At 38.8% G+C, this 13,498-nt stretch overlaps 1 protein-coding gene across 1 annotated transcript in view; it reads left to right on the top strand.

Moving 5' to 3' along the window:
* ZNF536 (zinc finger protein 536) overlaps window positions 1-12,849 on the top strand; it is a 193,777-nt gene extending 180,928 nt beyond the window's left edge. The window contains exon 4 of the mRNA XM_013941099.1: window positions 12,614-12,849. Coding sequence (XP_013796553.1) covers window positions 12,614-12,849 — 236 coding nt within the window. The remainder of the gene's footprint in view (window positions 1-12,613) is intronic.
* The last annotated feature ends 649 nt before the right edge of the window (window positions 12,850-13,498 follow it).

Here is a 13,498-nt window from a genome sequence, read left to right as displayed (position 1 = left end):
AGGCTCTCATTCCCAGTCTATTGCTCTATTTAAGGGTCCTATAATTCGGTGAGGTTGTGTGCTAAATAATTTGTAAGCCTTCAGAACATCCAGGTTATTGTTTGTGGACAGATGGTGCATCACATTTTATTGCTTATTCCTTCTGTGGTTTCTCATATGCAGGACTGATGTGCACTCTGAAGTCTTTGTTTCCTTGCTAAAATCTCTAATCTAAAACAGGCAATCAAGCACACAGACAGTGCTTCGGAAAGCATAATCATAGTTTTAAAAGGGGGGGGAAAAACATTTCAACTGCAGTTAGGAAGCAGATGTGTTCGCTAAAAATGCAAAAGGTTATCAGAAGTATTAAAATAGGGAATTATATATAGAATTAGGAAGCATCGAAGAGAGCGTGTATTTTATTTGAATAATGCGGAGTAGGTGTGCCTTTTCCTGGAATACCTGCTTTGTATCTCGCTCTCTGTGGAGCCGGTGCAAGGAAAGCCTTAGGAGACGGGCTTTTGCGTTCACCTTTCCCCCCGAGATTGGCAGTCTTTGTCTTTTCCAGGCAAGTAGCAGCCTTGTTGTGCTCCTGGAACCGCGGCTGCCCTGAAGAGTTAAATCATGTTGATATACAGGAAGGAAATGAAATAGACTAACTCTACTCTTTTCTTCCTACGGATTTTTCTTTTTATTCTGAAGATAGAATTACTGTTTGTAAGCATCTGAAAGTCATTAGTGGCTCTGCAGTCTGTCAGGTGCCGACGCAAAAAACTGCTGAAACTGAACGGGTTCCTGTGCAGAGTGCTGGGAATTTGTCATGTGCTGATGAGCAGTTATAATAATATATGAGCAAATCACAAGCATTCTGCAAATTAATCAAATTTTTTTTCCCTTCTCCCTTGTCTCTGGGAGAGTGGCTTTGCCGGCAGACGTAGGTGAAGCAGTTTTACTCACAGATGGTAGCTCTGGCATCAGATGGAATTTATATAACAGTAATTCTGATTTCCTGCCAAAGTAGCACTGAAAACACCAGGGAGATTGTACAAGACAAGTCATGTGGTTTTGCTGAGGTTGTTGTGGGAAGTTTAAGGGGGGAAATCTCAAATTTTCCTCTTTGCATTTATTGTTTTAGCCTGAAGGGCCAGAAATTGTACGCCATTCTGCCATAGGCGAAATCTAACACATCTTTTTTTATGAATTGCGCTGAAAGAGTGCTTCACAGCTGTTGAAACTGCTGGCAGGGGGAGAGCCACATGACTCCTTATCCTTTCTCTTTCCTTACAAGGATTAAAGGAGGGAGGGTTCAAAAGGTTGTTGCACTACATGTTAAAGTGAGGCAGGGTCTCCCTTTCCAGGAAGCAATGCCATGTTCACTTACTTTATACTCCCTCCGGTATAACAAAATAAGAGAAGGGGGATTTCTTTCAAGTGCTTCGATAAACATACAGGCAAAGACTCTTCTTCCTAATTAAAAACTGTTTTTTTGAATGAGGCTAGTCAAGTAGATTAATATTATTAGTTGTGTCCCCACTGACATTTCCAGTTTGATCAGTAAAAAGCAGAAATGCGTTCACGTTTTTTCTTCTTTTTTATCCATTAAGAGTAAGTGCATGATGCACTTGTTATACAGTCATGTGTGTGAATTTGACGATGGGTCTAATCCTGATCTTGTTCAGACCAGTGTAAATCAGTTAAAATCATGGTCTTGCAAAAAGAATGCGAGAATAGACTCGGGCCCTATGACTTTTGAATAATATTGTGTTTTTAAAAATAAAAGCAGTCTTCACTAGAAAAATATTATGATATTTTTATATAGCAGTGTATTGAGTAATGCATGGGGCACAGCAAGAATGCTGTGACAGTAAAAGAAAAAAATAGAGGAGAGCAGAATGGGAGAACTTTCAGGGAATGTTTTTAATAAAGAGGTGAAATCTTTCTGCAGTAGGAAAAATGATAAAAAGATGGCGTATCAGCTACATTATGCAACAAAGTAATGCTGCTGTGTTTTTATAATGTAAGGCACTGCCCATTTGTTTTGGTTTACGTGACTGCAGTGAAATAAGTGGATTAGACTGAAACTTTAGCATGCTTCATTGCAGCTGGTTGCAGACATCTGTCATTCCTCAGCCATACATTCTGGATCATGCCAAGAAGAAAAAGCAAAGTCTGACACCTTTCATTTTAGAGAGCCTTTTATAGAAAAGAAAAAGAGAAGGGGAGAAAGCATTTCCTTTGTGACTTAATAAAAAAGACACTTTTTCTGTGACAACATCAACAGTACTTTCCAGAGGGAAGGGTCCTGAAAAGTTAATGCTCAATTTATTCTTTGCAGCCTTTTAATTTTTACTGTTCAAACTACTGATTTGTTGAATGAGGTATGATAAAAATATATATTCTTTGTGTGAGTGCATGTATTATGGATAAAGATGCCTTAAATGTATGCCCACCTACATATGAAACACACCTAGTGAGCTATAGGTTACTCTGAGTGTTCCCTCCGAATGCACTCAGATTATTAATTCAGCGCAGGGATGGAATATAATGCCATAACATTGCTGATAATGACTTGTTCTCCAAACTACATTCACAAAATCCCATAAGCAGATAATAGTAATGTTTCAGTGGAATGATGAGTGGGGTTGTGAGCTACCCACGGACAATTTGAAATATTAGCTATTAGTGAGCTGGATATTTATTTACTTAGTGTTTTGTTTTTCCTCAGTCTCTTTACTAACATGTCATTGTGGATAGAGCATCACCAATTACATGACAAGTTATAATGTGACAAAATACCATCTAAATTACCCAAGTTATATAACAAAGCAACAACTAAAATTAAAGGAGAACATTCTTGTCTTAAGTGACATCATACATGCAGAAGACAATTATTCTAGTTTAGGGTCCCACTTCAGCAAACGTTATAGCATGTGCATAATTCCACCTCTTCAAATTTAGGTGTTTTGTGGAACATGGGACTAATGGAGAGATTCCCAGACTTCACCTTGATATGTGTACAGCAGTGGTTCTTCACATGGTGTAAACCGCATGGCTGTCCTGTTTTAAACCAGCTGAGGATATGATACATTGAAATATGGGCAGAAAAATTTTAGAAAGCTGAGGATGGGATTTTTTTAATTCCATTCCACCAAGTAAAATAAACAAGGTCAAAACAGTTGCCCGAAGAGAAAGAGAAAATGCTATTGTATTTATGAATTGCTAGGCAGAATAAAGGATATGTGGTAGTGAAACGTAATCACTGACAAGGTCTTTCCTGTTAGCAACTCTAAATTCCCCTGATCACTAAATGATCTTGATTTACTAAAATCCCAGTGCCACCAGTACAGCATTTATTCTGGGAAATCATAGGTACTTTAAATTCAAATAGTGCTTCATACTAGAATTTCAAAATGCTCCCTGAAATAATAAATATTTACTGAGATAATTAAAAAAAAAAGACAGAACAGGAGATGGAAAACTTGTGAATGGCCTAGTAAGAAAACTGAGATATTTTGCTCAAGGGGGTTAGTATGTGAATGTACTATTATTGATGTGATTAAAACAAGTAAAGGAGTGAATAGACATAACAATTAATTGTAATATGTAATTAAAGACAAAGGTGGGACTGGAATACACTCTCTAAACATGTAATTTTGATAATTAGAAGAACTCAGGGTTGATAATTTAATATTAAAGAACAGCCTGCTGCTTACCTGTAAAATACATTTCCATAGCTGCAGTCTACTTAAGGTCCACAAGGCGTCTTTCAGGAAGAGGAGGCTGCATTAGAAAGCCATAATCCACTTATTCCCCTGGACTTGGGTGCTCTTTCTCTTCTTGCAGGGAGCAGCCTAACCTGCAGGTCTTTAGGGATCCGCCGGCTCTTCCTTCCGCACTTTGCTGAGAACAAGAATTAGTGTGAGGGTGGTGAGCCTGCCTAGAGATTAATGTTCATGTTTTTGGCACAGCCATCATGGGTTCAGGATTATGGAGGAGGTTATGACTGAAGAATTTATAAATTGCCATAACCGTTGCCATTATAAATTTAGTCAGAGATGGCCTACTCTTTAGAACAGGTACCCACTGCCCTTGATAAGAACTCTGTCCTCTACTTATGTGTATAAACCAAAGTAAATAAATATGAAAAATTAAATGTAATTAAATTTACCAAAGCATGGGACAATGATAGTCTGACATTTCAAGCTCAATCAATGACAGCATTCCCACTAACTTCGTTTGGAGCGCGCTGAGGCACTGGGCTCGTAACTCATGTTGTCATGTCAAAAAACAAAATGGTGTGCTAGCATACAGAGGTGTTACGCAGCACCGGCTGGCCGCAGGATCTGGAAGCAATTTAAAACGTACAACTCATTAAAAAGCTAAGTCTTGAGCTGTTTTTAGGAGAATTTTTGGTATAGAATGTTCACATAATGTTTAATACTTATTTAAAAGAACCTTTTCAACTACTCTGTTGGAGCTATTCCTTTTTTCAGTAAAAGATCCGTTTCCCTTCTAAATCAAAAGTTCCTGTGTGAAAAGCTTACCCTTCTGAAAAAGAAGCAGATTCTGTGCAAAGTGTCCAGAGCTGAATAATCCTGTTATTTTATCAATAATCAAAGTGATCTTTTCAAGAGATGTGAAATGTTTGTTTTCCCAGAAATTGCAAGTCTACATTATACCACAGGCAACTCAGCTAGCTATTTCCTAATTTTCTTATATTTAGTGTGCTGTATATGGCTAACAAGTTCCTCAGTCTGCTTCCAGCTAATAATAATAATTTCCATGTTCTATATGAGAGAGGTAACAGAAATGTTAACTTAATGAGGCTTTCCACAATTTGGTGACTGGTTTGACTAATAAGTTAAAAGCATAGGTATGAAGGAAAGTTATTATCTTTTCCTCTTATTTTTAAAAGAAGTTTAATGTGTGATAATCAGTGAGCCTGATCTTCTGAGACAGGAACTGAACTGCTTCTTTAAATGCAGTTTTTACTTTTGGGGGAGAATGCATCAGATATATGTGATCTATTAATAATATGTATTAAAGATAAAATTTAGCATTAACTTTTGCATTTCCCTGTCATCACTACACCCCTTAGTGTATTCATTAGCAAGCTGAAATACTTATTCAGAAACACCAAGTTCTGTATAATACACTGTATCAAGAACATACTCCACCTTCGATTACATTTCAAGAAAGGCTCATGGGCATCTGAGTATTTAATTTGATCCAGTGAATGGAGGTTTTTTTCTTTTTTTTAAGTAAAAATCCTTGTAACAAATTAGTTACAGATTAGGTCTTTTTATTCTCTTCCTCCCGTGCAGCCAATGATGGTGCAGTCATGTAACAACCTGATCCTGCACGTGCTTATGGGAACCGAGTGTGCCAGGGTCTTTGATCCAGCTCAGCAAAACACGACACGACGAATGAGGTGAAATGGGGTGTCCTTCAGTGTCCCCCGAAACGGTGGTGTCCCAGGGTGTGGTGCCCAATGCTCCCTTGCTCTCCTTGGGGATTCTCTGTGGATCACTAACCTGGCACCAGGGCTGTTAGGGACTTGACATGTGGATAAATCCTACTAGTTTTAGGGCAATTTTTCAAAAAATCCTTAATGCTTATATTTAAAATTAAGCTGGTGGCTGTGTTTTGCCATGAGCTGGGTCTTAAACCCAACCTTATCTTTCCCTAATTAAGATCTCTTCTGTAGTCAGCAGAGGGGGAAAGGCTTCTCCAGATGGCAATTCAATGCTTTCAGACCTGAACTGCCCTCTGGAAGTGCCTGCCTCTCTTCACTAGAGGTAAATTAGGTAACTAGATTTCTAAGGTAGAAGCCTAGGTAACACGGGATGAGTCCTGGTTTGGTGCCTCTTACGATGAACAACTCCTCCAATTACTTTTAGGAACATTTGCAGGATTGTGCCTGTGGTAATGAAGGAATCCACATGAACGGTGTCCGGGGACTGCTGTAGCTTTAGTGTCCCATGGGAAACACGGAAGCCCAGGCTTCAGCCTTGGCAGGTGAAAATGTTCCCATGCCTCCCTAAATGCACATATTTATCCTTTTTTATATACACATCTACATTAAATCACTTGAGATCTTGGACAAGCCATTTAGCTTTTACAGTTTTTCCTGGTCAACATGAAATAGAGAGTTTTTTCTAATTTAATTTCCTTTTTCATAATCCAATAAGCATATAAACTTCACAGACTATTGTAATTTTCCCAGAAGACCATCCTGGTTGGTCCTGGACCTGTGTGTAAATAAATGTATATTTTTCAATTGTTTTATAAAAACTTTTATTACATATATGAACCTGATTGGACCAACTTTAATCTGTCTGGTATTTTGGGAGTTTCGTAAAATGCGTATTGTGAGACCAATAAAATGGAATGGCTCAGTCAAGGCCATTATTGTCTATTGGACAAATATATTTATTCAGCATTTTCCCATCCATACTGTTATGCTTCTGATCAGAGTGGCTGCTTTAGAGCCATTCTGGTCTCCTGGGTAATACATACAGTATTTGAGATGTTTGCTGTAAATGTATTTATGAAAATTTGTACGTAAAAAAGGAAATCACACTAGCCAAGTTTTAAATGAAAATAGTTCTCCCTTTGCAAATGCTTGTTATTATGTTGTAACAGTGTTACTTTAAAATGGCAGCATTCCCCAAGATCCCTAGGACTCTGAGACCCTGAACTGGGGAAGCCAGGGACTGAGGCTGATAGTCACAGCTAGAGAACGGGAGTCATTCTGAAAATCATTTTTCTTATGTAGAAAGCGCATGGCCATCGTTGCCTGTTATTACTTCTGAGATAACATACCCTTCATCTGTTTAAAGATGATTCCACCTCAAATATGAGTTTGCACAGGAAAAAAGATTTAGAGCAGCTCCTCTTAGGGAGCTGGAGACTCGCTGAAGGTTTAAATTCAGCCTGCTGACTTTGCACTGAAGCAGATGTGCGATTACATGGACCGTTCCACCAGCGATGTTGTGGGACTGAAAATCTCTATCCGAGAGGCAGTAACAATCCATCCTGAGCCACTGCAGCTGGTTTTTTGAGGGGTGTCTGATCATGGCCTGCGCTGGTCCGGGTCATCTGGGACTACTGCAGTAGCCCAGAGACTCAAGTCCAGATCTCAAGAGCATCCAACATCTGACCCAGATGAGCCATCTGAACTTAAGAAACTTACCTCCAAGGAAGTCAGACCTTTGAGGCTTTTCAAATCTTTCTTAGTAAGGAAGTCATTTATTTGTTTTAAAGAGATAATGGCTGTTATTTCCAATTTTCACCAAAAGGATGTTCTTAAACTAGGCAAAGAAAACTTAAATGAGTTTGCTGTATTGCACAGTAGTAAATGCTACAGCCATTGGCCATCCGGGGAGAAACAGTCTGTCAGCTAATCATGGCTATTTTTGCATTTTAAGGGAACAAATGTCATACCTAAGAAACACATTTTATTCAGGACTTAATTATAATTTATAGTACATTGCACAGCATTTGTTTTCTATCCATCATTTTATTGCTCTTCTGCCTTTTCCCTAAATTTATGCATTAAACTGTGTGTGTGTGTGTCTGTATGCGTGTATCTGTGTGTATATATGTACACATATGCAATATAACAAAAAGTGGTGTAGTGGGGACAACAGACGGCTTGCGTGTGATGTATTATTGGCATTTTTCTTTCAAATTACCGTTTTCTTGCTGCTTTGGGAGAAAGCCATGATTTTGCTGTGATTAGTACACTTTTAACAATCTGGAATAAATTCCTGATCTTATTCATGTGACTAGTCCAATGCCCATTTTTACGTTTTAGTGCAAACCCCTACATATGTGCCTGTAATACCACAAAAATAAGATGTTTCTTTGTGGAAATTTTTATAGAATTTGGATGCTGATCAAATATTTTTTAGAAGTGGAGAATTAATGTGGCTTGACCATGTAAATGTTTTTTTTTAATGAAAAAGACTTTAGCATTCAGCATTCTTTCTCTCTCTCGTTTGTGTATTCCTTTGTGCTAATCTTAAATAATGGATCCATATCAAAGTTAATAAATTAGTAACTATTAGCAGTGTTTGGATTACAGTAAGTAACCCAGTGACACTATTTTGACATTGACTTTTTATGTGTTCCAATAATATAGTTTTTTATAAAGGTAAGACAAAGTAAAATAGATTTGGCAAATATTTAAATCCCTAGCAACTCACTTATGGGCTACGGCTTTGTTTAAATCCAAGGCCCCAGCTTTAAATATAGTTTCCTCTAAATGGTCATAAAACCCAGACTTTGAGATCTGTCTTTCTCAAAACCTGCCTTTTCAGACTCCATTCAGTTGATGCACCATGTTGGGCTGCATCAGTCATGCCATGTTATGAAACCTAACGCAATGTGACTGATGCAGGCTGACGTGATGTGTCACAAAGCAACATATCAGATCATAAATTTGAAAGAAAAGAAAACAAACTTTTTTTTTCTCAAAGCCTGAATTAACAAAGCAGCATATTTTTTTAAAAAGGTGGAGTACTTTAAAATGATGAGGGATTTTTTAAATATGGGCCATGCAGAAAGATACTCTGTCGTGAGCAGAACATACCCTGCATCCCAACTCTCTATTCTCTCCAGCATGCAGTCAAAATTAGAGACAGCCTGAGTCAGCTGAGCACTGCTGCTGTTTCTGAGGCTCGTCTGGAAAGGTGTCCATCACTTGCAGAGAGCTGGCTTCAGCAGGTGCTGGAGGTAACCCCCCTTCCTAGGGAAAGCCACATCTCCTAAAAACATTAGTGTTCCTGGAATCTAGCTTCCATCTTTGGCATTTTAGATTTTTTTTTTTAATTTCTGCAGCTCCGTTTCTTGTGAATCTCTTTGTCAGCCCAGAGGATTACAAAGTCTCTTTGCACACTGTGTCACATACCTCATAGTGCATTTCTTCCCAACAGGATTATTTCAGCTGCAAGCAATATATTGTCCTCTATCCTCACTTTTCGATCTGAGAAAGATGCACCATAATTTGCTCTCCTTTTTGGTCCACCTCTAGTCTAATGCTCCTTACTACAAATGCAATGCATTACACATTATCTCCTGAACTATCAGGAAGATTTCTTTTTTTAAAGGGCTTTCAAATAATTTTATTGGAAGATATATTGTAGGCAAAATATATGTGAACTATAGCTTGCTAAGAAAGAACCTACCAACCACCACTAGATAAAACGTTATAAATTTATTGCCAACTTATCTGGGAAGGGTTATTTTAAGAGTCTGCTGCCCACAACAAGTTTTGAGCTATAATTAATGGATGGGATACCTAAGAGAAATGGGCATTTTCCTTCACCCCTTAGTTACAAGCAAATTGCAGATATTGTTATCTTTGCAATTGAGAATAATCTCTAGTTTTTGTACTGCTTCTGCTGTAAACAATGTACCACTTGCTTTCCTCTGACCCTCACTCTGTATACATATTTATATATTATTCATACTGGATTAAAAATGAATGTGCTCTTTACCACAGTTGTACTGCATAGTGACAATACAAATTAACTTATTGTGTACTTACTTTTCACAAGGCAGTGATGTGAAATTTTGATGGCCTGAAAAAGTAAGTTGTGGGGGAGGCAATGCAGAACTGAATCCTTGTAGGTGCATTTTATATTGTCTGATTTATTAAAGTGCATTGAATTAATATGTGCCATTCTCTGTACGGAACTGCAGAGGTTTGAACGTGGTTCAGTGGTGGACAGAGTTTGTTTTTATTCATGCGTTTATTAAGGGTTGTTAACACCATGCTTTGTAGATTCTTTGTTTAAAAATTGTTTTTTTTCAGGAAGGAATTAGGATTGTCATTTAATGATAACTACTATGGGCAAAGCACTGAGAACAGCTCAGTGAGATCACACTCGGTGTAGGTGAGGCTGGTGATACAAAATGTTTCTGTGATGTTTGAGGGGGAAACTGGTGTTTGAGGGCTGGCAGGCCCAGAGCTAGGAGCTGAATGAGGAGGGTGGGACAGAGACCTGGTCTGAAAGCGCCTGGGAAGGGCGAGGTGGCCCAGGCATGAGAAGCAGGGGGAGATTTGGGGCAGAATTGCGAGTAGAGGGATGGTGATGTCCTCCTGGCGGTGGAGGTGGTGATACCTGCGTGGGGCAGGGTGGGGAGTGCAGAAGAAGGTACGTCTCGGTGGATGTGAGAGAGGCAGGCTTTATCTTTTGGAGAGAAGGGGAGAAAACTGCAATTCATCACAGAGCAAGTCTCCTTCCTCTTCACCCAATATTTTGCCCGCTTTGTCCAAAGGCATTTTGGCACCTCCCCAGCCAGGATACACAATCGACCCCTGTATCTCAGCCTAGGCAGAGGAATTAGTTGGGAGGGAGAAAAAGGAGAAGGAAAGAAAGAATCCAGAATCCAGATGTAAATCCTAATGGCTTTTCTGAGATGAAATACTTATTAGTCTCTGACAAACCAAGGCAGGGAATGTATGATTTTATTGAATATTTTTTCTGAGATTTCAAATATTTTTAGATTTTGTGAAAAAAGGAAAAATCAGATTTTGTCTGTACCTCTTTCATACTCATAGAGTTTTGTGAGTGCTTTCAATTGTCAAAACCATTATATTCAAAATGTTTCAAATGTATTTATGGTTCTTTACTGATTTTAGGACTCATCGTAAGAGGCACTGGGCACACCCTCAATGTCTAGATTGACTACTTCCTCATATCTTTTATTTGAAAATTTTCTGTAAAAGCCAAATTTGATTTCTGTAACATTAACTATGTAAGCTTTTTCATTGCTATTGCAATGAAATTTTCCACTGAAATTTGACTTTTTAAAGATTAATAACATACAGACTTGATCTCTTTTTCCTTATTGAGTTGTTGAGGAAAATGCCTTTATTTATCCCAAGAGAGAGCTAGAAGATCAACCCGCGCTCCATCCTGAGATTCATCCAAAAACATTCGTGGTCATTGAAGTCAACTGGGGTGATGGCAATCTTCACCTTGTAAAAGCAAAGGATGGAGGGGACAGTACCATCTCCTCAGTGTTGATATGTGGGGATGTCCTGCACACAGAAACCTTTCCATCCTTGTTGAATGAAACCTGCCCGTAGTTGCGGGGCGTAGGGCTTGTGTGATTGTGTAGTTGTGTGCTGGACTCAGCACTTTGTTCCTCTCGGTAGCAACCAGAACGCTTCGGGGCACTCGGTCTTCAAGGGGTAGTTTTAATTTTACAGTAAAAATGGCAGGTTGTTTGAGCAACCTAAAGCGCTGATGCCAGTTCAGTTGAATTTGCTCTGCTGGGGACATCTTTCATGTTGATGTGCCCACCAACAGTGCTTGGTTAAAAGCAGCTGTTATTCAGGCTCGCCTCTCTCCTAGGAGACTTGCAGTAACATTCCCACTCCAGTGCGAGATGCATCGGAGCAGTGCACAGCCGGCTTCTGTTGGCTTAGATGTTAAATTCCCCCTTAAAATGGAAGTTAGACAGTGCCGGCCCCTTCCCGGGGGAGTGTAGTCCTCCTCCTCTGCTGCTCCAGCTTCTGCTTTGCGCCTGCTAGGTAGTACCACAACAGCAAAGGAAAAAGTGCTCTTCAAACGTGGAGATACAGTATTGTTTTTCGCTTATCCTGGCTTTATGTAGATGGTCTGGCACATTTATTTATTCATTTATTTGAGCAAATTAAAGCAAGCTAAGCGCATTTGACCTCAGATGGTCTTGGTTTAAGTTAATTTGAGAGACAAAGCTCATAAAGTTCCAGTAAAACACATCAACAACTTCCCAGCATAGGTTGAAATGTGATTGCTGAAACATAACCTCAAAAACCAGATACAGCATGAAGATTCAAAGTTACAATAATCTGAAAAATATGGGAGAGAATATTGATAGATTTACTAAAAAGCGGTGTGTTTCATTCATGCCTTCCTTTTGCAGTCGGTTGCTATTTCATACACAAGTCCTGCATGTATCAGATTTTGTGCATTAACATTCCTTTTCTAATCTAGCTCGGACATTTTATTTTAAAGCTGGTGATAACCTCGGGCCCTAGTCCAGCAAACACTTATGTGCTTGCATATCTTTACTCACAGGAATAATCTCACTGGAGTAAATGTTTGCAGGTTTGAGGCCTTGGTTATCTCAATCCATTATTTCTTTCCATTAAAAAGTAATCTGTGTGATTAAAATAAAACATACAATTCTTTAGTCAGAAACCCACCCAAAGACAGAGTATGTTTATTAGACTGAGGGTCTGCACATTGTCATCCTTGAATTGCACTTCAATAAAAAAGATAATTAACAAATATAAAAGAAGGCTCTCTATTACATGCTTGCGCTTTATTTACAAGAGTTTAGTTTGGATCAGAGGGTGACTGATTTACGGTTGGGGATGGGGAGGGAAATGAAATAGCTATCCTTTTCCTGAAAAATCCAAAGCAGAGAGTTCTTCAAATGTAGTTTCTTTAAACAGGCAGCATGCAAATAGTATGAATTTCTTATTCTTGCTGAGCACATGCAGCGTTTCCTTACAACAGGAGGGATTTCTATTTGGGAAGCTTTTGTGTTTTCTTTAGATTTTGCAACGAGCTGCTTTGCAGTCAAAATGTAAATAGAAGAAAAACTAACCAGACTTTTGTCTGTCATACAGGTCACCGGCCTTTCCAGTGCAGATACTGCCCCTACAGTGCCTCTCAGAAGGGAAATCTGAAGACCCATGTTCTCTGTGTCCATCGCATGCCTTTTGACAACAGCCAGTATCCAGATCGCAGGTTCAAGCGCTCCAGAGTTGACTCCGAGGCTTCTGGGAATTTAGAGGAACCTGCAGCTGTCAAACCTGGGAGCTCGGCAGAGCTAACGGAGGAGGGCAGCAAGGCCCAAGAGTAATGCAGCTCAACGAATCAATCTCTATATTGCAATATTATTTTACACAGTTTTTAGATATGCATTTGGGTAAGAGTTTGCTAACTGCATTCCAAGCAAAAGAATTGCGCGCAAAATTCCCAGAAGTGTACAGGATGTTTAAAATATTTAAATATATAAATATGTATATGTGTGTATGTGCGCACACATATATATATTTACACACATACACACACACATACAGTCATATGCACATTATATGTATATATCTACATATACACACACACACAAAATACACACTTTATATATGTGTGTGTGTATGTTTAAGTATATATATTACACACACAAAATAAATTTCCAGCCCTGGAAAATGGCTGCTAAACTGTTACCTGGCAACAAGTACTTCCAAACAATGTAGGTGGGATGATAAAGTGATTTAAAAATGTCAGGAGGTCGTTAGTTATTTAAAAAGCAGGGCAATTTCAAACTTCAAAGTGGTCTTTGTCCAAAAATAATGCTCTTAACAGAAAAATGATACCGTCTAAACGATTTAGTGTTGCCTTGAAGATTGAGGGGCTGTGTTTTCATTGTTGAAAACACCTTTATAATATGACACCAGCTGCTGTCATTTGCCTAGCATAGTAATGAGATGTGTTGGTAGACTGCCATGGTG

This window comes from Apteryx mantelli, chromosome 10 (genome assembly GCF_036417845.1).
Source record: "Apteryx mantelli isolate bAptMan1 chromosome 10, bAptMan1.hap1, whole genome shotgun sequence".
NCBI lineage: Eukaryota > Metazoa > Chordata > Aves > Apterygiformes > Apterygidae > Apteryx > Apteryx mantelli.
This window is presented reverse-complemented; position numbering and strand designations above follow the sequence as displayed.